At 39.1% G+C, this 24,709-nt stretch overlaps 1 protein-coding gene across 5 annotated transcripts in view; it reads left to right on the top strand.

Moving 5' to 3' along the window:
* tox2 (TOX high mobility group box family member 2) overlaps positions 1-24,709 on the top strand; it is a 105,263-nt gene that overhangs the window by 56,777 nt on the left and 23,777 nt on the right. For all 5 annotated transcript variants that reach the window (XM_042223976.1, XM_005929733.3, XM_005929732.3 and 2 more), the window contains exons 3-4: positions 6,471-6,530; positions 21,164-21,451. In XM_042223976.1, the coding sequence (XP_042079910.1) occupies positions 6,471-6,530; positions 21,164-21,451 (348 nt within the window). The remainder of the gene's footprint in view (positions 1-6,470; positions 6,531-21,163; positions 21,452-24,709) is intronic.

The following is a 24,709-nucleotide window of genomic DNA, read 5'->3' as shown; positions in this document are numbered from 1 at the left end:
GTGTGTGTGTGTGCGTTAATGTTTGTGTGTCTGTTTGCGTGTATATGTGCCTGCCAGTGAGTCATTGAATGCTCTAATGACCACAGTCCTGACACAGGTATTTTGACTGCTGCCTCTTTCCATCGGCACATTGACTGACATGCGATTAGTTACGCTGGTGTGGAAAACTAGGAAGGCTCATGCTGTAACCCTGAAAACGACTGGGAGGAGGGTGAAGTCCTCTTCTCCACATCTCTGCTGTTTCATCTTTCTGTAAATTTAAAACATCTCTGGCTGCATTTAAGGGTTCTGTTATTTTGTACTCAGTACATACAGGAAAGCACGGCTGGGCTCACAGTAACCTTATGAGAAAACCATCGAGATCAATACAGGTTAGCAGGACAGTAGGAAAGAACGTCGTGTAGTTATATAGTAACAGTAGTTGGGATTTGCTATAAAACTGATCTCAAAATGCTTAGTGAGTTGACCATGTACCGATTGAACTTAAGGAATCCATTTAAATAAATGGATAAAAAAAAACCCTGAGTCCAACATATTGAGGCTGCACAGATTTTAATTTTGGGTAAAAGAGAGCTTTCATATCTAAGCAGTACTCAGCACTGGCGAATACTTTTCAGCATAGTCCGACCAGTATTTTGGCAGCCCAGTGTTATTGCCCACTGTCAGCTATTTGCCAGTTATTGGTATCAGCTTTTTAAACACCTGATAAATGAAAAATAAATGTCTGTAAAGAACAGACAAGAGAAACACCCCTCATCTGTGTTACAAGTGTTGATATTGCCTAGAGGAACACTACAACTTTCATATTGACAACAACTGTTTGGAACGCCACAAACACAACAACCACCTGATCAAAGCAGAGTCTGGGACAGTGTAAATGAATAAATAGATAACCACACATGACAAATGAGGTGAAAAACTGTTTCTGACATAAAGGACATAAATATCAGCCTATGTATCACATTTTTAAATCACCAAGTATCGGTATGAATATAGGTCTTAAAATCAGCCCTATATCTGTCGAGCTCTGTCGAGTTCTTATTTATTCATTACTGATTTAATTTAGTTGAATTTTAGCATAAAACTTGTTGACCCTTTTTTAAGTTCTGTAAACATTAAAAATAATGTTTGTGACATAACCGTTGGGTACAAATGGTATGACAATGCAGTTGTTTTTGGACAGTGATTGTGGTGAAAAATACAAATATTTATTCTTGTCTATGAATTAGAATAATCTCAGTTCATACTCCTCCATCTGCTTCCCAGTGCTACATGAAAACGTGATGTTTTACTTCCATCCTCAATATAATCTATGCTTATCTAAACAAAAAACAGAAATATTTAAAGTACATTAATACAGATTTATATATCTACTATAAAATACAAAATTACTTGCTATGTATAAACCTGAAATATGACAGAGAACTGATACTGTGAAAGTTCATTATCCACTTGCAGTCATTTCATCGAACATAACAAATAAAGGCAAATATAATTTATTCCTTACAGAAGATTACTGTATCTACTATCCATTAAAAAACAAATCCAGTGTTATTTAAAAGTTGAAAAAAAATCCTAAATGTCATTTATCCCATATAAAAATATTATTTAATGAATGGATGAAACTAGATTAAACTAAAGGTGTGAATCCATGTTTGAAGGCTTTGCAAAACTCAGTTTCTGATATGCTGCGTTTCAGTCAACTGTTCTATAACCTCTGCAACTGTGGTGCACTTCCTGCATCAAACTGACATTGGTTTGGCTTTACGCAAACACAAAGTTATTTATAGCATCTCTCCCACTTTATTTTCTCCCTCCCATTCTCTCCCTCACTCTCTATTTGCATTTCTGCTATGCAAACAAGAAACTGGTGTCAGCTGCATCAGTTCTACAGGCCTAACTTGTCCCTTTTCTTTCTCAAGCCTCAATCTTTTTCAAAAATTTTCTCCTCTTCTGTCTCCCTGTAGCTTTCTACCTCTCCCACCTTCACCCTGCTTTTCCTCCTCCCTTCAACCTCTCTCTCTCTGTCTGTGTTTTCCTTTGCTCAATTGTTTTGCTGTAGATTTGACCGCTATGATTAATGACCTCGAAGCCACAGGAAAGCAAACACAGAGAGACACGACATGCATGCTGTTCTCTTACAAACCTCCCTTTTTCCTCATATATCCGCTACTTCTATGTTCACACATTATGACTTCTAGGGAAAACATCTTCGAATTAAGAGTCAGATTATACAAAGTCAAGATTTGGTATACTTTTCAACTTATTTTTCCTTTATTTTCATCCCTTATTTCCTGATTACTTTAGTAGATTAAATGTTTGCCAAAGGCCTTTATTATAATGAATTACGTGTTTTTTAGCATCATCTACTCTAAGGTCAGAGCCCTTGTCTGTCTTCTCTCTGTTTGAAATGAGGAAATTAATCTCAGTGGTCAGTTAAAGGTCTTGGAGGCTAGCAGTCAGAGGTCAGTGGTTAGAGATAAGCATCAAATTAGGCCTTCAGAGTCTTGGTCAAGTACACTTCAGCTAGGTGCTTGGCTGAACGAAGCTCATTCAGAAAGATTAGAATTGAGTTTGGCCTTTAATAACACAAAAGAAAAGGTATGCAAGTGCAGCTGGTTAGCTTAGCGCAGCATAAAGACCAGACACAGTCTCATCTAAAAAAATAATTGCTGCTAAAACTTCTTGTCCTTACTTCTTTCTAAACAAATAAAATGTAATGAGATAATGTGTTAACTGGTAGGTTTTCTAACCCTTTTTTAAAGGTCTTTACTCAGATGAGCTGGTTCCTCAGCCAAGTGAATCTAATTGCCTGTTTTTTAAATTATTGTCATCAATTTGGTGTCGAGACAGGAGAATGGTATTGGTGGTTTCATCTATGTCTAGGCAAGAAAGGGGAGTAATTTCATTTCACAAAAGGTAAAATCATTCCTTTTGACGTACTCCAGATTAGAGTGAGAGCATTAAATAAAAATCAGCACAGCATGACAACCGAGGTTTGTAAAAACTGTGTGTACAGTACACTCACCAGTTGTTAACCTCACAGTACCAGGAAATGATTATTTTTACCTTTTCCTCTGATTTTAGATGGTGTTTATTATTTTAACAGCTCTGCCCTTGGAGACTCCTCCCATTGTGTAGCAAGAGCACAGTTGCAGACCTCAGTTTGCTCCTTTGACATTTGATATAATTGTTTTGCACTTACCCTGTTTTGCTCATTGAGATCTGGTTTGCAGTTGTGAAAATAAACTATTCTAAGACACCTTGACATCTAGCACAATGTGAGTAGGACAGCATGTAAAATCATTCTCCAAGAGCAAGAACGTGATTGTATTTTCATTGCAGAATACAATGATTGTTCCTTCTGCAAACTAATAGTGCTATCAGGCAGAAATTATTGCACTAGAAGTAACAGTTCCATCAGAGGCTGAATGATAACATGGAAATGGAACTGGGGCTTCGAATTGAATAATGTTGCAAGGAATTGCCTTTGTACTTTGGTTTGTTTGTTGCCCTCAATGTGTTATGTATGAAGATGGAAATAAATGTTAATGAAAACTGTGCTGGAGTTGAATCTGAGTATAACTTAAATGGAAATATTGGAATGTTAAGGAAAGAAAATCCCAGAATTGATAAAAAAGAACAAGTGATTTGCATAAATTGGTCCCTGCAACACTTTGCATGTGGTGAAAAATTGCTACAATAAGACCCGGGTCCATTTTCAGTCACCATGCCAGAGCTTGAGAAACACCCTCCCACTCTGACTCACTGTAGGCACAAACCAGTCACGTTATTTGACCTTACAGTAGCAACAGTAATTCATCTCGGCCACTACTAGCTGTCTTGAGGTGTGTTTTGTTTTCTCATAAATGGTTGGTGCCAAATAGTGTCAGACAGAGAGGGAGGGAAGGCCTCTGGGAGAGTGTGAGCGAGCGTGCGTGTGTGTGAATGTGTGCGCATGTTTATATGACCGTGTCTTTCGAGCTGCGGCCTCTGGCTGTGACCCCAGTGTTAATCACTGTACAGCCAGAACAACCACAGGCTTCTGTCGCCACTACTGCAGCTACAGCCCTTCTCCTCTCCTCCTTTATGTCAGTGTCATTCATGCTCCCTGTGCTTTTTTTAAATGTATCTCTCTAAACCCCCCCAAATACCTACAGTATGTTCCCTACTTGGCCTCCTACTTGCACAAGATCGCTATCCCCTTCCCCATTAGCTCCAGGATACACCCTTGTCGTTCTCATCGCCTCTCCATAACCTCAAACTGTCACCTTTTCTCTAGCCTATGCCTCCCCTTTAGGCTTCTTTAGCTTGGTATTTCTGAGCTATGAAATCGCTGGGCTGTCCTGTCCTGTCCTGATTTAACTAGCAAAGTGCAGAACAAGCTAAAGGCTGTTCTCTTTGTGTGTATCACTAAATAGGTGGCAGGGTTGGTAAAAATGTTGGCTTGGGATGTTTTTTGTCATGTTTTTCATGTCGTTTTTGGTTATTAGTGTATTACGTGACAGGCTGGTGTCATATCATAATTTGATAAATTTGATAATGTTTTGCTTTACATTTATGATTTTTTATTTGCAAATATAACAAGCAATATAAACAAAGACGATCAGCAACTTGTGGGTCTGAAAAACTTGCAAGTATGCAGAAGTGCCAAAAAGTGTACTTCTTAAAATGTCCACTTGAGGCTGGTTCCCAAAGCAGGTCAGTCCCCACAGACTGAAACTGTGAAACTGGTTAAATAACAAGTTTAACGGCAGAGAACGTAAGTGACCTTGTTTGTGATGTCGGTGACTTTTAGACAGCTTTTAATGCAATGATCTGAATTTTTCCGACAGTGTGGTTAGTTGTGCAAACAGACTATACAAGTTTTGTTCCACATTCTCTTTTTGTATTTATATTAATTTGAATTAAGGGTGTGGTGGTTAACACTATCACCTGTTATCAAGTAAGTCCTGGGTTTGAATCCACTGGCCGGCTGGGGCCTTTCTAGGTGAAGTTTACATGTTCTCCCACAGTCCAAAGACACGGATGTTAGCTTCATTGGTGATTCTACATTGGACTTAGGTGTAAATGGTTGTTTGTGTCTCTGTTTTAGCAGTGCAGTAGATTGGCGACCTGTCAAGGTTGCACGCTGCCTCTTGCCCCATGACAGCTGGGGTAGATTCCAGCCTAACTGCCAGTCTGAATTAGGTAAGCAGAATATGGATGGATGGACTTGCAATTAATTAGCAGACCTGTGCATCTCACACATATATTCTAATGATGCAGCTTGGGTAGCACTCGAGTCTCTTGTCCTGACGTAGTGAATTCTGGCTCTAAAAAGCACATAGATGGCAGCGATCATAGTGCTAAAGCTGAAGCTTCAAAGTGGGGCTAAAAAACAATTGGTAATTTCATGGTATCTACATCTTTTTGTTTTTTAAATGTAATTCCATGTGAAAAACTTGTCTCATCTTAACAGAATGATCTTAACAGAAATATTTTTTAATGCTTGTCTTTGTTAACATTTAAACTAGAAACTCCTGTACTTGTTCAAGCAGACGTTCTAGCACAGTAGATCAGTTTCTTGATTAATACTACGTAATAGCTGACTTACAAAGGTTATTTACTGCCATCAGTGCTGCCTTTGATTAACCTTTCATGCTTACAAATCAGCACCTACAGAGCCTCAGAGGCTTGCAAAACAATATACTAATAATGGCAGTACTAGCAGGCTAATGTTGAGAAAGACATAGATGACTGATGTTGCACTAAATGCAAATGTTAATTTAACACAAATCAACATTTGTTAATTTGCATTAAATACATGCAGTAGTTGACGATGGCAATGTCATTAAGTAAAAAAATAATCTAATGATGGTGGTGGAGCAAAACTCCCCAGAGGGACAATCCCCAGATATTAGATATTTGTACTTTATTTTATGAAAATATGTCCCATACATGTTAAACTATTTAAAAGTGGTGGACTCACTGACCAACCAACAGACCGTTTCATTCTAGAGCGATTGGAAAGAAAATGAAAAAAAACTTTTCTTTAGTAGATATGAATGTGCAAGATTGACTGACTGAACCAACTGGGTAGTCAACTAACTAGACATCGGTGGCTGCAGTTGCGATTATTACTCTGTTGTGCCTTTGTTGCTTCATGACACACGGAGAATAATGGCAGTTAGGTGTGCATAACACTTACAAACACACACTCAGGCTGTAGGCAAGCTAAGAGGAAGAGTGTGAGTTACACAAGCTTTGACAGGGCCTAATTATACAAGTCTCTAATGAACTGTAATTACTGACATTCACTGGAGCATCGAGGTCTATTGCAGTCATTAGGCTGCAGTGTTACACTCTTTCTGTATCGGCACTGACTGACAGAATTTCTTTTTTTTTTTATCCCTTTTGTGATCTGTTGGCCTCTGCCTCACTGTTTTCTCATCTCTCTCTCTCTCACTCCCTGTGTCTCTGCACTACAGTTTGATGGTGACAACATGTACATGAACGAAAACAATCACGAGTTCCTCGCACCAAACCAGGTGAGTCCAAATTTCTAATAATGGAAGACCTTAAATAGTCTTGAAGCCATTTTTCTTTCACTGTTGTCAAGTCTTGTTGAAATGTACAATAAGTCGCTGTTACTGAAAGGAACCACACACTTATGTGACATAAGCTGAAAGCAAGTGGACTAAAGATATTTTATTCTTTTTTAGACTCACAGATATGCCACACAGAACATGCTATATTCCATATGTTGCATGCAAACAAATAAAATGATGTTACAATCATTCAAAGAGCAATTAACAGTAAAATTGGTAATGTAGTAATAAATGCAACATTTTTACATATGTACTTGACAATGAAATTTATGGACTACTTAATCTGCTTATTCAAATGCCTCTTTTAAAATTAAGCACTGTAAGCGCATTTTTTAAAGAACTATATTCTTGAAATATAAGACATGATGTTTATTAAATATACGATTGGTTACTTCATAATATAAAACATAAAACATGTGTTCTTGTCTTTTATAAGTTGAAGCTGAACACTGCTGCTACGTTTATAGTGCAGTAGGCACTGGGTTAGCAATTCATCACAGTACTAACCTATCATGATTAGATTTCTGCTAAGTACACAGAAACCAGAGAAGCTAAACCAGTGAAACTATGCAAATTTCCCATAAAAAGAGCGTTGACCTTACTGTAAAGTGACAGAGTCGTCATACAATTTTACTTCCCTATATTCCTGATATTCAGTCATTCTCTTTGCAAAAGCCGACATAAAGAAATGTTTTGGCTTCATTACAAAGAATTTATTAAGTTAGAATGGGCGAGTCGCTGCTCTTCTAAAGCACATGGCAACCCTGCCAGATACACTGTAGCACAGCTGGTCATGAACAACTGGGAGACCATATGGTTGTGTTTGGACTGGGGGATTTGTGGAGTTTGGGAATAAGCCCATCTGACATACACAGGGGAGCGGGGAATTTGTCCCTGTCAATTGCAATTATTAAAACCAACCCGTAGGCTACAGTAGTTCTGTGTTTCAGTTGCATTAGCTTTTTTGCTAAATTTCTTAATGCTCTGGTTTGTTAAGGTTTGGCTTATGGCCCAGAGTAGGACACAGAGCTGCTTGTGTTGTCTTTTCTACACATGTAAAGTTAATTCAGAAGGCTCAGACTATTAGGACTGCCACAAAGTCATTTTAAGTGGGACAGCGCTGTTATTTGACAGATTTGTCATGCAGATACTTCACTTTCTAAAAAACTGCTAACCACTACTTTTATCAGTTAATTTCATATAGCACATGTGGCTTTACTGTAGTGCTGATTGACTGATTAGACATCAGCACCAGTTACTGATGGGAGGGTGAAGCATTGCGGTTTGTTAGAGAAGACAAGAGTGAGCGGCAGATAGGTAGAAAACAGGGAAGCAGGAGACAAAGAGACAGAGGGAAATAGCGTGAAAGACGGTGATAGGATGAGAGACGATTTTGCTTTGCTCTGTGTTATACTTTGTTTACTCAAGATCCCCTCACATTTGACATGTGCCTTGCTCTATTCTCCGCTTCACCAAGTTTAGCCTCTCGTTCCCTCTGACAGCTAGAATCAGGGAGGCCTAAGGGGTGGACACACACTCTGACAACAAAACATAGAGATGGGAAAATCCAAAAATCACTGATCTGCACCTCTTTAGCTGTGCTACATTTTTTATCCAAGCAGATTTTTAAATAGTGCGATCGCGCTGGAAAAAAGTCACTGTAAATAAAGGTTGAGGGCACCTTTGTTGAGACGGTTCACTGAACTTTGTCAATCTGAATAATCGTCACTAACCCATTCTACTTACTCTTACATTACACCGTCTTCGTGGTCAGCACACACAAAATGTAACCTCACTCGTTTTATGCATTAACTTTTCAATTAATTATTTCGTTGTAATGTTCTCCAACTACCACTCGGTAGTTAATTTTCATCATGCATTTCACATCAACGACATCATAAGCACTAATAAAGGGATTTTTTATATCCATGCATGCTTTCCGTTTCAGTGTTTAGTCACTAAATTTGGAACAAAGCCGCAGTTTGATTGACATTATCAAAGCATGTTTTGATAAAGTGCAATCATTTCTTGCACTAATGCGACACGAAAAATACGATTCTATACCTGCTAGTATATGCTTCGTGTTCCTCAGAAGCAACTGCATTAACGCTCGTGCTGTTTGCAAGTGTTTAGGTAAAACAAGACTTATCCTTTATTAATTAGTGTTATTCTTACAGAACAGTTGGGTGCGGTATACAGCAGTGTGCTCTGCTATTCTCAGTATGTTCTATCTCGAACTTAAACTAATCATACTGCCTAAAGCTGACTTTTCTGTGGTTGCTGCTTTATTATCTCCCTCAACTTATCTTTCACCCATTTTCTCTGACTCCCCCTCTTTTGCTCTTTTGCTCACTGTTTCTCTTTTTCAGTCTCTACCCCCGTTGCATTTAAATGCATTTGGGTCAGCAGTTCTGCCTCGAAACTCTGTGAAGAGTGTATTTTTCAGTGCTCGGCTTTCTCTCACTTCGGTTTCACCATGTAATTGCTCTATTTAACGTGGCTTACCTATATGAATTAATTTTCTATATGTCTTGCACATTCATATAGGTCATTCACAGGGTGCTGGTGAGTAAATCTGGCAACGCAACCTTATCAGACTGTTCAGTGCTTAGATGGGTACGTTCTAGTGATGAGTCACAAGGAAATGGGGTCAGTGCCATTGTCATATCGATGTTCCCATGAGCATCGCTGTCTGACCCTCCTTAGTTCTCTGTAGAGTTTCTTTTCCCCCCAAGCAGAGTGACAAAGTGTTAGTGATTCAATGACAAGGTCATGGACCCTGGTCTTAGCATCAACAAGCTCTTTGTCTGCCCCTGTGGCCACTGGCCATTGTCCTGGCATCATTGTAGAAAAGAGTAACCAACGAGAAGAAGCTCTGGTATTTCCTAGTGTTGTCACAGAGGTTTGAACTGAGAAAATCTCCACAGTGGCAAGGATTAGAGCACCTCCTAAGTAGAGAGGCTTTTGTATCATAAAGGTCTTAGTAGACCAGATCACCTGAGGTAAGATTCCTCTCGCTATAACTAAACAGAGCAGTGCGAAGCGACACGATCAAAGATAATGCACTGTGAGAGATTCCTTCTCATAGCTCCACAGCAAAGTGAAAGAAACAGTATATACTTCATCAGCACTTTACCTTGACAATGTTTTCTTTTGATGTCTTTCTCCCTGACTTATGAATTAATTTAGCAGAACTGCTGTTTGAGAGAAATATGTCACAGAAAAGAGAACACGAGGAGGAAATGGAAGGGGGAGGGGTGGAGATGGAGAAACTGCACAGGGGAATAATTCGGCTAATGGAGTGACTGTTTGGATATTCAGCAGAAGTAGGAATGGAGATTATGATCTCGCAATTAGCGTAACAAGGTTTTATTGATTGGCTGCTGCGGTAGCGTCTTTACTGCCAAGACTCTGCATGTGGCTTTAACATGCACAGTGTGTGTAGCCCAGCCAGTCACACTAGTTCTACTACTACACCACTACCAGAGCAGAATCTAGCTCGGTGTTACCATCGAGCCACGGCCATTTCCTGATCATCAAAGCTGAAATATTATGGATTGTCGAGTTGAAAGGGTCTGTTTGAATGCCTGATGATAAAGTGGACTACATTTGCATTTTCCGCTCACTTTTAAGTTAATGCATTGCCCTCCTTCCCCTTTGAGTGAAAAGCAGGTATAAAAAGGCAGCTTCTGATAGCGAGCAATTTGAAAGTTTGTCTGCCTGTTTTACATGCTCGGAGTTCGAATGATGTTTTCATGGTAAGTTTGATGCAATTTCTCATCTCACTTACTATTTTGTAGCTCATTGCTGGCAAGGATTATGGAAGTCCCATGGGTGTTGTAATTGTAATTAGAGAGGTGACTGCCAACAGCAGATCTGTTAGACATGTTAGACACGGAGAACTAGACAAAGATCGATGGAAATATTTTTATTTTTGTTTGGTTGGGTTTTTTTTAGGACAGTCAGCAGCTGTGAACATCATTATGTTTATTAAACAAGTTGTCAGATTAAACTCATAATGGGGCTTTTGTGTGATTTTTTTTCATCTCGTGTTTAATGAGAGATTTATTGGCATAAGAGCTCTTGTTAACAGATCTGAACAGATATGCCTGTCACATATTCTGGTGCTTAAACTTGCAGGAACTCCCCCCTTATGAATATGATTAAGTCCTTCTCTAAAGCTCCCTTGTGTCTCTCATCTTCCACCATATGTTTCTGATGAGCCATTGTAGAACATGATCCCATAGTCTTTTATGTCCAACCTTTGACAAATCTATCACCTCTTCCCTCTATGCTCTGAATTAAAGGCCCATTCCACCTTTCCAGTTTAGATGAATAATTCTCTTGTTTGGCAGCAGCCCAAAGCCCAGCCAGCATGTCTGGAACCTTGGTGGAGCCTGATTGGTCCGGTTCAGTCGTGTGTGACTGACAGGAAGCCCGCTGATTGGGGGAGACCGTATCTTTGGATCGTTGCACTGATTAAAGCCTCTCGGCAGCATTTTGTACACTCCCGCCGTTCGGGGTCCCCGCACTAGCGCCCTGGCACTGCTGGTCTGAATTACAGCTTGGTCGCATTAGTCTGATTTACAGCTTCCTCCTGCTGTTTAGATTGGAGTTGGGTACCAGAATGGCAGGCTCCTCCTCTACTACACTTCCACCTGCCCCCTCCTCTTCCTATTGATTCCCCTACTTTGTGCTTTACCCTCTACCCATCACCCCAATATCTCTAACCCTTTTTCTGCTGCCTCTTTTATCCCACCTCACCTGGTTTACTTTCCTTTTGACTCTCAATCCTCTACTAGTTCTTCTAGGTCACCCTTTTCTTCTTCCCCGATCCCTCAATTTTGCTTTTTTTTTGCCTTCATTCCACTTCCCAGTAAACTGTCCTCATACTCCATGTACACCCTTGTACTTGTCCTTCTTTTCAAATGTCCCTCTAACCTCTGACAACATCCCTTTACCTTTCCTACCCAGCAGATCTCCCTCTCGCTCTTTCTCCCTTTCGCTCCCTCACTGCATCTTTTGTGAAAATGAAAACAAAGAGCAGCCTGCCAAAATATTTCTATAGCCATTCGCTGACGAAGCAGGGAGCGGAGACAAAGCAAAAAGATGTGCAGGCATATTTGTCGCGGCAGCAGAAAGATGGAAAGCTCTGTCCCCGTGGCCTTTTTACAGTCATTTGGAAACTCCCCACCTCTCTCTCCTCTCTCTCTTGCCCTGTTTAAAAGCCCTCTGTTTGAAATACTCATCTGACATGGCATTATATATAAATGCACAGCTGTGTATTTGTATAAGGGCCTCGCTCTGCTAAGCTGTCCGTCCCCATGTTGCCCTAGGTGATCAGATGAAACTAATGCGATTCAACTTTAATGTGTTTCTGCAGGCCTTTCACCCAACTGGATAAAACAATAAGGAACAAACACCCACTCTTGCTAGGGTATAATAGAAATTGGGAAATGCAGTGTCTAGTCAGCCTTTTCATAACTGTTTTTTATTTGTATTTATTCATTTATTTTTAATTTTTTTAGTAAAGTTTCCCATGAATTGGTTTTTCCTCACGGCTGTGAAAAAAGGTTATGGGTTATTATAGAGGAAAATGTACCATTCAGCCACAATTCATTAGCAAAATACCTGGTTAATTATTGATGCAATATCTTCAAGGTATGAAAAAAGCCCAGCCTTGCTATCGATCTATGTTGACTTATTTCCTGTGCTTAGAGAAAGTAGAAATGAGGTGGTACAATTTCTCTTATTAAACTAGTTAAACAGCGCACAGCAAAAATGTTGGTACAAAGCCTAAGGCAAAAAGGCTTTTATAGTTTTATATTAAATGTATTTGTGAGTTGGTTTTATCCCTCTATGTAGTGCTGTAGGGTGGGGTTATAGGAAACACAGTGGGCAAGAGCAGAACACAGACCGCAAAAGCCAGCACATAATCTAACCCTCTCTGTAAAAATGTACAGCGGATTGACTGGACAACAAGACACAGGTGGGAGCACTGCACTGGGGCCATAATTAACCACCCCACACTCACTGTTCTCAATGAGGGAAATTACAAAGGAAGGAAGATAAAGACAGGAAGTAAATACAAAAACATGACACACGATAGCTATCAAAGTAAAACAGCCAAAAGCCAAATAATAAGGATGCACTAAGACAGGTTAACAAAGAAAGCACCAAGACATGGATGAGATAGAGGAAGGAGAAAACAGGGAAACACTGAGATACTGGACACGAAAGAACATTAGAAGAAAATTAGAAACTCTGGAAAGAGAGACACATTCAAATATGAACTGGTTACTCGACAAAAACCCTAGATCACTTTGGTTATCGCAAATACTCCCATACACAATGACTAATATGCAGAGAAACTAACAGAGGAAAGTTGGTCTGGGCGTGTTAGGTATTGTAGATAAATATTCAAATCATTATTTTTTTTAACTCATGGTTAAGTACAAATAAAAATATACATTTATTTGACAGTTTAACTGTTACTTTAATTACATGCATTTCACTGCACCCGTAGCTGCCGACAGCTATGGTCAAGCTCTGACTGTTGTATATAAACAACTTAGCTGTAAAACTGTGGCTCTATTCATAACTTTATTCATAAATAATTAAGCTACTGTTATTGCGCTTTATGCATGAATGTTGGATTTAGTTTACTTTATGACTCTGCGGACATTTAATGAACTCCTGCAAAGATCTGTGAGCAACTAATATCATTTTAGCTCCTGTTAATACTTCGTCACATCAGAATATAGAACCAAACACCTGACAGGACTAAACATAACCTATGTTTTGTCTTGTGCAATGTTTATGGAACAGTATGTGCCGTGATCTAGCAATAGGCTTGATGTTCAAATTCTGTCCTGCAAGCATTTTCAACTTGAGTGTTTTTCATAAGGGAGGAGCTTTGATGCTTCCCTTGATTTTGTTGCAAGATTTGTTTAGTCAGCATGCTAGCAGTAGACTGATAGTGAAAGCATGTGGCATGTAATGAGAACTGGAAACACTGTACTAATCTGGGTTAGCACTGAACCAAACATACTTAAAAGAGTAACTTCTATATCTGAATTTGTTGCCAACTTATGACCAAGAATTAGTATTCACATTAGCATCTCGTTGGGGTTGCACACATTAACAGTACAGCTTGCTAAGAGTGACTATGCTAATATCCTGAGGTTTAATTAATATAAATAAACTGGCATAAAGCTTGTGATAGCTGCTTGAGCTGATATCCCTGTGTTGATGTTGTTTTTGGATCAACATACTTAATGTTGGTCAAGGTTCAATATTCCACGTGACCAGTTCTGAGTGGAGATCAGCAGTTTTTTGTGTTTTTTCATGTCACAAAACTATGACATCATATGGTAGCAATGTGATTGGTAACTTGTAGTGCTGAACCTGGACCAACATTAGTTATTAATGATCCAGGGACAACACTAACACAGGTACACCTAAGATAGGCACCATGTTAATTTAGTGCACACAGCAGCTCGCAATTATTAGATAAGCCTGAATGTTTGCTCTTAGTGTATTTTGTCATGTAATTGGCAAAATTATTGCTTGATGGCATATTAATGGATTAAAAGCCTGTAGTTATCAGAGTATACTTCAGAGTCAAGATACATGAAACCATCGTCAGAGACATTGAATACAGTAGAATCCTGAATTGAAACCTATGGGAGAGTTTGTTAATAGCAGAGGTGGTGGTAGAAGTATAACTGAGGGTGGGAAAAGAAGCTTTTTAAGAGTTTACTTTGGGGTAAAGTTGGCTATTGGATTTTTTAAAATTCAGTTTTATTACCTGGCAACCACTAAAATGAAAGTAAATTAAGATAATGCTTCAAAAAAGAATAAGCACCCAGAGGCGTTTCAAGATAGCTGCCCAGTGGCAAGGCTTAACGGCAGTTGGTGTAATCTCTCTTATCTAATATTGAAGAAACAAAAGAATAAAAAAATAAAAACAAACAATCAAATGACTTGAGGCTGTGTTAGAGAAACTCTAGGAGCTCACCAAAATCAGGTAGCTGCCTTCTGGATCGACTGACTGACCGGCATGCAGCCTAGTTAAGGCTAGCATGTTCTTGTGTACATGTAACTCCTTTTGTGGACACTTTGGTGATACATGAAGTATGACTTGCAGAGCAGAACTCTAGTGAGAGACAGGAAGGTTCATTGACCCTGGAGAGCTGTCTCCTCCACTCTCCTCCATTCACAACCAGCCTCTTATTAACAATGGCACCAGGAGTACGACGGTCCAGATGTTATTCTCCTGCTCCCACCAGCTGTGCCAGCCTCCAATACACAGCCTCATTGACTCTGAACCAGCGAGGCAAGACACTTAAGAACACACTGACACTGGACTCACACAGAGTGTGCAATCTCTTACAGTAGGTTTTTGTTTTGAAAGGGGGATTCCTAAGAAATGTTCACAAAAGCATTTAAGAGCTGAAATGACACACACATGGACACACAAATGCCATATGCACTCTCACCCGCCACATGCGCTTTACACCCCCTTCTCCTGGTGTAGAGTTAGCAGCAGAGTTATTTGTGGGTGACAAGATCCTAACAATTCTGAGAATAATGCACATTTGTTTGGATGACTGCGCCATCAGCACTCCCTTTGTTATTTTGAACATTGTTAGAGTCAGTTTGTAAGGATCCATCAACGCTTTATTCTGCTGGGGGTTTTTTTTGTCCATTTACTTGTTCCTATAACAATAATTAGTTTTGTCATTCAGCCACAGTAGCACTATTGTCCACCTCCTAATAATGATTTTTGACAGCGGGCACAGAAAAGTAGATAACTGAAGAGTCATTAAAAATTAAAAAACAGTTGACTGGCTGCTGTTTTGGGCCTTGTCGAGTCTCTCTGCTTCTTTGACGTAGTCGTAACTCAGCAATACCTGTGGCTGTTGTTAAGTGTTGTTGAACAGGCGGTGGTGTGCCAATGAGAAAAGCTGAAAAGGCTCAGGTGTTTACGAGACATGGCTGCTCCCAACATGAAGCGACAGAGGGACTCTGGAAATAATACTGTATGTGTGTCAGTATAACATTGTAATTCTAAATTCACACTGTCACACAATAAGTTTGCTTGGGATTCTAATTTGAAAAGTGGGATTCATCTCTTTCCCCATGCAGCTTGATTTTCTGCTTCTTCCTCTCCGGTTCATCCTTTCTCCTCTCACTCTCTCCAGCCCTCTTCTCCACCCACACACACCAGTATCAACATCAGCATCACTCTAGATGACTATTGGGAAACCTGAACTATCTTGTGCAACCGTGGTTTATTTTTTCCAGCTGCATTACTGGGGATCACAGTTTTCACTGGATGGCATCTGCATGTCATTACCACAACAGGGTCCTGAACTCTTTCTGTGTTTCCAACAGCAAATACAGATATTTTCAAAAAAAATATCAGCAAACAACTCAATTTGACACTAACACTTTTCTATTTTATCATGTTTGACAGCTATTTAAGAAAGATTTTATTGTTGTGTGTCAATTGAAAGTTCAGCAGCAATTATGTGGTTCTTATAGTTGACAGTGCTTCTCCATTAGTTATCTCTTTTGCCAATATTAAGTGTTTTTTGATAGTGAAGAAGAAATAGAGACAGCAAGAGCAAGGAAGGTCAGTAGCACATTTTTATTGGACCAAATTAATATGGAACAACCCCCCAAAAAAATATTAGCCTCAGAGGGCAGTTAGTTACTCGGCACTTCCATCCGTTTGCAGGATAAAAAGAAAGCATATGAGAAACAGAAAGAAACAGAGGTACAAGGGAGGTTGTGTTTGTTATTTGATAAAGCCTCCCTTATAACCTCAGCATGTTGTGCAGTAGCGCTGGCTCTCCTTCAACTCTGCGGCGTGCCACTTCAAATTAGTCGCTTGTGGAGAGGGTCTGCCCCATCTTTGCAAAATGCATTAGTACACCACTCAGAGCCTCATACAGCCTAGGGTTAAACACAAATTATATCATTTCTGTCATCCAATCAAATCAGAGCGACCTCTTGACCTGCGAGATGAGTCAAATGCATAATGAAATATGACATGACACAAAAGCTCTGATTCTAATCTGTTCTGACACGCGATCAGATGAGGATGACCTCCTGACCTTGACTGACAAGTGAGACGGGCACTTGGAACAGGATATATGAAGGAAGAAAAAGGGAAACTTAAAAGGAAAGGGGAGAAACACGTGCAATTAGAAAGGCTGGTTTGAGTCAGTGGTAGGTTAGTTAGTAATCAGCTCAGGGTCTGGGGTGAATAGGGCCATCTGCATCTTTTGACTTTAGACAGTTGGTGCTCACCTTAATTATTCTCTCCATATTTTCCTTTCTTCCCATTTGTTTCTCCGTGGGGTTTATGTCTTTGAAAGGGTTTATTTCCTCTCTCCTCACCCTCCTGTGCCACTCATTCACTGAACACATCCCAAGTACAGCATCTCAGTCCCCAGAGTTCCTGTTATGATTTCTGAACAGTAAAATACTGACAGATAAATAAAGCAGCTGGGCTGTTTTAGAGGGAGATGAGATGACAGAGGGATGGATAGGAAGGGGGCTGATCGGGGTCTAAGGAACGTGGAATAGGGCCAGAACTATTGGGGCTTCACAAGGGACATAGCTGAATGGGCAAGCCAAGAGAGGAAGAGGAAAGTGAAGGTGTAGGGTGGCTGTAACTGGATCTCTTGCCCATTTCCATTCCCACTCTTGTAAGATATAGTAGCAGAGGAACAGCTATGGCTTTAATTAAGCCTGAGTTGAAGGAAAGAGATGGATAGATTAAAGAAGACGCTAAGAGAAACAAGAAAGGGTATCAACAACAGCAAGCCAAGAGTTCACAGCTCTTAGATTATGTGTTTGAAAATAACTGATCTCTGTTGTCAGACAAGCATTATTTGCCTTTGCTGTTTAAAACAAGAGCTTTGTGTACACTAGTAAACAGGATCATTTTTGAATATACAGTATAAGCCTCCTTTTGCAAGAGCAGTGACAGAGGGAATAAAAAAAGTTGATGCTCTTAAATTCATCCCAAAGATAAATCCACTGTTTTCTTCATAAACCGGACTGCATGGAGTGAGAGATAACAAGGCCTGACTTGGCTTGCAGAGTGCTGCACGGTGAATTTTGGGAAGGTGTCAGAACGAAGAGTGCCAGAGGTGATGGAAGCGGTGATGTATGGGTATTTCAAGCATAAATCACTGCTTTGACAAAGCTCTTCAATAAGCAGATAAGTCCATATTAGCGGCGAGACAGATATGTCATCGTCTGTCACTGAGCTGTCGGTCCCACCCTCTTTGCGAAACAGACGTTGACTTGGGAGGACACCGGACTCTTTCGTCCATGTGGAACGCAAGGATCCGGTCTGAAAACACACTTACTGTGTCACTTGATGTCATGCTAGTGGAGATATTCCCAGTCTGTGGCCCACCTGTCAAAATAATGTTTGCGTCATGAAATTCCTTTGATTTCAAGACGAAGCTAAAAAAAAGCAAATATTGTGAATACAGCTGAAAATAATGTTTAATGTCATTATTATCTTGTCATTATGTGTCAGATTTAAAATGCTAAAAAAAAAAGAATATTTAGAGTTGTCACTGAAAGAGGACAATTAGTTAGTTATCAAAATAAACAGTAGTTTATTATCTGTCAGTTGCTGCTTAATAGCCTGATAATTTTATGCCAGAGCAACATTATGCCAGGAGGTCCAACATTATGCTATGTAATGTTGAAAAAGGTAAGTAGCTTTTAACCAAACATATGAATTGCAATTGACAGATGAGAATTTTAAAATGGATGTGCAATTTAATATTAAATGGGCAATGTCCCAAATCCTGATTTCTACAGGCATCATAACAATAATCTAATAAGTAGAAGAATATAGAGATAATGAGCCATTAGCCACAGTCAATATCATCTCCAGAAGGCCTTGAATACTCAGGCAGTGTTACAGAGGGAGGGAGAGATCTGTGCCAAATAAAAGACAAGCTGGAAAGCTCCCCAATCAATGTTATTTTCTCTCTCAGTCCCAGACCAACTGTCTATTCATCTGTTTCTTTCAAATGAAAGGTGTGCTGGTATGTAACACTTACAGTCGAGAGATCTGTCTCTTAATTAAAATGTTACAGATTGCATTCGCTCGCACTGAAGACAACATACTGTGTATTGGAAATAATGTTCCCTATAGTGTATCGCATTGATCAGATGAGGAAAATAAAGCATGGTGAAAAACAGAGTGTTGAAAATAGAATCTGCTGCTTTTTGAAGGAGAACAGCCCCGACTATTGAAAGTAAACCAATGATGAGTACCTCAGAGGAAAAAAGGGAAAAAAAACAGGGGCTGCATGTTTGAAAAGCTACTTCCATACCAGGACACATGCTGGTCTATACGATCCATCATATACATTGCCTTGGTTTGGATTTTACTTTCAAAGAAGAAAAGAGTATACATTAGCCACAGTGTACATGTGGCTCTGTACATGCAATCTCATTCTGAATAGAGGCATATGAATAATTTATCTTGCCACAATCCAACTGGGAATGTCCTTGGTATTTACATTTTATCATCAAGGGCACTGGATGAGCCTTCATAGCAATCCAACACATGACACATCTTCTGTCCTTGTCCCTCTGCACAATCAAAGGCAATAAATGTGACCAGAAAAGTGTTTCTGTAGCTTGGATGTAGATTAATTTACTGAGAAAACAAAAGATTGATAAACACGCTACATGATGACTAAGCATGGTGGTCTTTAGATTACATAGCGGTCTACTACAGTCAGAGTGAAGCACATAGTGGCTCAGAGGGACTCGCACAGGGACTCACTTCACACAATAGCTCCAATGTTTACAACAGACAATTTAGTTTCCTTCCAACAATTATGAGGGAAATTGAATCTCAGGAAATGTTCGTTTTCTTGTCCATTAGACCAAACAATAACACTATCCCCAAAGGTTTACAAAAACATCTGTCTTCAAAGGACAGTCCAGAAAATTAATATCAACTTGCTTGCAGGCTATGTCAGGACAAAGTAAATCAAATTGAGGCAATCGTTTACTAAATGTTACGCCAAATGAAAAGAAAGAGAGAAAAAAGAAAGAGGATGAATTCTAAGTGTGTCTCTATACTCTTGATTCAACAGTGAAAACCTCCTGTTTTTGCCATTACGCTTAAGATATGTGCTTTAGACTCTTCTTATTGACATTCTTATTGTTGCAAAATTTAATTTATCTCATGTGGCTTTGCGCTCGTTGCTGCACGTGGGATTTAAATAGAAAAACTGTCTTGGGTTTTTTCATTCCAAGGATGTAAAATGCTTATTCATACTACTTTATCTGTAATTGATGTGCTCAAAAATTACAAAATAGGCCATTGCACTTACCTTGATACTAAAACAGGGTTGAGAGAAAAACAAGAAAAAAAGCGCCCCGTATCCTTTCTTCTTCCTTCCATCTCCACATGCCCCTTATTTTCTAAAAGTATCTGTTTGAGAGATAAATGACCGCTCTGCTGCCGAGGATGACAGCCTACACAAAGATGATATTGAATTGATTTCAGAAATGTTGCAGAACTGACTGTTTGATGTATACTGCTAGACATGAATCATAAAAATTCTATTAAAAAACCCTTGAATGGCTGACACCAGAATATTATTTGTGATGATTAATTTGACTCAGTCATTACAATGGGAGTCAAGTTGGATCGTCTCAGACAAAATTGCTTTTCATTCCCCGTTGAATTTCCCTGCTATTTTTCTTTTCTTCTTGCTCTGTGCAGAACCCTGATCTGATTGGACTTACTGTGTTAGAGAGACAGCACGCGAATAGAGACTGTTGGTCTGCTATATTACTGATCGCTGAGCATTGTTTTGTTTTTTTGTTCCAAAATGAGTCGTTTAACATTTGAAGGAAAATTATACCTAATGTAGTAAAATGACAGATCAGAAGAGCCTTTGTGGAATTTCTAGCTTGACAAAATAAAATAACACAATAAAGTTAATGCTTGTAATCATAATGTTTAGCATATGCAAGTACACACACACACACATATATATATTCTTTTCATGTAACTTCTGGAAAAAATGTCCTTCTGTTTGTTGGAAATGAATGCAATCTACTCAAAAACAGAATTTTTTTCTTTAGTTCCCTGTTTGGGAACCATTAGATTTATTTGTAAATTTTGCAATAGTATGATTTTCTCTAATATGTGAGTAGAGAATTGTAGTTGACTTGCCCATAACCTGTAGTTGCAGAGACACGTATGTCCAACCTTGCATAGAGCAATTTATCTTGCAACGCACCTGCTTTGTGACATTAATGATTTAGCTGCGAGTTTACATTTATGGAAGTGTTTGCTGGGCGGGGCATTCACCACTCCTGACAGCTCAAGTAGCCATTTCCACTTTGCATTGTCTACTGTAGAAAAACTATAAAACACTGTATATTTCTACATTTGCAGCCTGTGTGTAATAGTCACAGGAATTTAAATTGGATTGATTTTCAGTTTCTGCTTAATGAAAACAGTGTATTTCACTTTATTTCTTTTTCTGTCTGTCCCACCACAGAGCTACACAGGTCAGACAGGTGGCAGTGGGGGAGGAGGAGGAGGTGGCGGCACTTCAAGTGGAAATGGAGCCGGGGACGAAGACTATGAGATCCCACCTATCACTCCACCTAACCACCCCGAACCTCCTCTTCTTCACCTGATGGAGCACGAGTCTACAGGCTACCTCGGTCACTCGTTGTCACACAATGGGCTCATCAACCCGTATTCCTACCCAGAGCTGCCCACACTTATGATGTCGAACATGCTGGGACAGGACAGCCACCTCGTATCCAGCCAAATGCCCTCGGTGAGTAGCGCACATTTAATCAGAGTAAGAAAAATATTTAATACTTGGGAGTGATGAGTGTTGGTCTTAATGTTAAACTTAACTTGTTCTGGCTCATGCCTAAAAGAAGAAATGCAAATTATGAAGCAAGCAATGTCAACACATAGGATGACATGATGATGGAGCAAACTTTTTTTGTAATTTTAAAGCATTTTGTGTATTTTAAGCATGAAAAATAATTTCAATATCTTAGCCTTGTACCAAGGGAAAATGTCGTTTTCAAGGCACAGTAAATGGGGCTAAGTAGGGAACTGAATGATTGTTCAGCAGTTGCCATGTCAGCTCTAATGCATGGAGAAAAGGATTGTGGGTAAATCCATCAGCATCATATCTGCCTCGACAGCAGGCATCGGTCAATCTGTCAGGCCTTCAAACATGAATACGTGCTGATTACTCCCTCAGCTCCACACAGAACTGCTCCTCTACAAATTAGCATCTCCAAACCATAATTGCATTCATGAGAACTGTTGGAAATAGAGCAGGTTACTATCACAACAAATGAGCTCTGCAAAGCTTATGCATCAAACATATGAGTAGACTGCATTAAGCAAATAATCTGTTTAGCAGTTTAGCAGTATACCATGCACAGTGCCCTAAATGTGTAATATAGCTTGAATTTGAAACTTTGAAGTTCAAATTAATGTATATATTAATAAAGATAAAAATGTCCCGTATATATGGAAAAGATGGCTGATGTTTTGATTGTAGGTCCCAAAGAAAGAACAGAAATGGTTAATAGTGTTAACGTACGATTTTTTTGTGTGACAGACGATGACTGGAAAGCCAGTAACTTTAAACATTCATAGCTTTATTGATACTGACTTGTATTATAAAACAATGCAGAAATAGTAACGCATACAGCTGTGCTGTTCTAGAAAAGGAGATGTTTTCTTCTTGTTCATTCACGGTATCATCAAGTACAAACATCAGCAGTGTGTTTTGTCTCTGGCCATGTCTCAGTATCTTTTAGTTATTCTACACAATAAAGATATATGTTATACATATGAATATCAAGGTCAGGCATATTGTGTAACGTTCGTGATAAACAGAAGACAAGCAGCAATCAAAATATTTCCCAGTAAAGATCTAAACATTCTTTGCATTATATATACTTTAATGCTGGAATACTCCCACAAGGTATTGGATTCATATGTCATTTATCTTCATATTCATTTCACATTTTGGTCATGACCTTTACTGCGGAGACATTGGTTGATTGGCCAGTCTTTCCCTCTGCAGTCAGGATATTTGTTACTGCTACAGAGGGCCACACTCTGTGGTTTTAATAGATTGAATACAGCAGGCTGGGTGATAAAAATGCATGAGATTTTAAATGTTCAACTCACACATGATGAACTTGTGTTTAAAGCACATGTAATGCAGCTCCTGGTAACCGCTAGGGAATGTGATAGCACTGGTAGATAAAATGATGCTTTTGGTTTTGAAAACAGAGATGAGAATTTTTTTTCAGCACATTTTGTAAATGTTCTATGTTGCATGAATTTAATTCAAATTTTGTGTGCTTTAACACATAAGCACACTAATCAGGAAACAGGTTAAGAGATATTACACCACAGTTAAAATGATCTGTGATCTTTTGCATTTTGCAAGTAAACTCCCAAATCTTGCTACTTCTGACTTTTTATAAAAGAGCTCTTGAATACATTTGGGGATCTTTTCAGAGCTCTGCTTCAACTTCACTTCAAAAAAGCAGCATATAAAGTGAACTCTGAATTTTTTTAATCAAATAGTCAGGCTGGCAAAACTACCAAACCGTAGCAGAGGTTCATTTGTGCTGAGAACGGAGTGTCTATTAAATTGGTGCCTCACCTTGACACAGTCTGTTGAGCAGAGTAATTAAGCAAACTCTGCAGTTCAAACATGAGTTGCTATCATTATGAATATCTCACTTGACATGGGTAGATAAATAATACAGGTTCATTCGAATTTTAATCTATTTTTGGTAGCTAAAAAACACAATGTACAGTGCAGCTGTGTCTGCTCGCATTGAACAACGTGTGTGTGTCCAAGTGTGTCTGTGCGTTTTTGTGTCTTTACTATAAACAATATATCTGCTGTTGAAATGGATCCACTACATCTGGAGGTCAGGCCTTATATTCAATCTTGAGCACATTGAAAAAAAAATCCATTAGGGTTCATCTTTCCTGCATCAGCCATTCTATTGTGGTGCTGCAGTGAGATCTGTTTTCATCAGGCAGATTCAATACGTGAGCTGGGCAATGAAAAGAGTGCAATAGAGTTGAATGAAGAAAGGAGGGGTGAGGATAGAGTGAGAGAGAGAGAGATGGAGAGAGGGAGAAAGAGAGAGCAGGGCATTGTGGGGAGGAACGCTAGAAGAAAAAAGTAACTCTTATTCAAAATGAGCGTATACGTCCAGTTTTTGTACCTCCTGGATTTCATTATTAGATATTTTAAAGATAATTCAGTTGAGTGAAATGGGGTTATTCTGTCTCAACAAAAGGCTGAGAGCCTCTGGTTTTTAAATTTGTGCCTGTGTGATTCAAGTATGAGGACATTTGAAAGTACTCCAATGCAGGTGCAACAATATAAACATGAAATAAATAGGGCAATTATATAACAAAAAGGATTTAGACTCAAGCAGCATCGCAGCAACAGATGATCATAGCTGTTGAAGAGAACAGAGAGGGTGTGTTTTGTTTGTTGTGAAAGGGTGAACTGCGGGGCTAAAGAGTGTTTAAATCAGGCAGATTTAACTGTGGCCATGGATCTTAAAAATTTATAAAACATGATTGATTGCACATATGCCAAAGCATGAATAATACAGAACAAGACTGAAGGTTTATTGCATTTTCTTTATTGACAATAAATTGCATTAAAATACACAAATTAAGGGTGTGTGTATCTAACGCTTGGTGCTTTTGGGATTTCATTTTTCTTTCCTCCTGTTAAAGATGTAAATCTTTGAAAATATGTAACAAACGTCAAGCTTAATTTATTTGGAAAGTACATTTATGAAACAGCTGGGCACTGTAGTCTTTAGTAAATATCAAAACATGACAAAATAGTTGATTTAGAGGTTAATTTGTTGGACAAGCAGCCAGTTAATACGCATTTGCCTGCTAGAGATTACTTGTGATTACTTTAAAAAAAAAACTTTCTCAGTTATTCCCATTATTTTTATTAATTTATTCATTTTAGCATTTTTGGCTGGCTTGGTGGAAGCGTGTTACGTTTTGG

This window comes from Haplochromis burtoni, unplaced genomic scaffold (assembly GCF_018398535.1).
Source record: "Haplochromis burtoni strain Fernald_Lab_line unplaced genomic scaffold, NCSU_Asbu1 Contig_125, whole genome shotgun sequence".
NCBI classification, from domain to species: domain Eukaryota; kingdom Metazoa; phylum Chordata; class Actinopteri; order Cichliformes; family Cichlidae; genus Haplochromis; species Haplochromis burtoni.
Note: the sequence above shows the minus strand (reverse complement) of the source record. Positions and strands in the feature narration are given on the sequence as shown.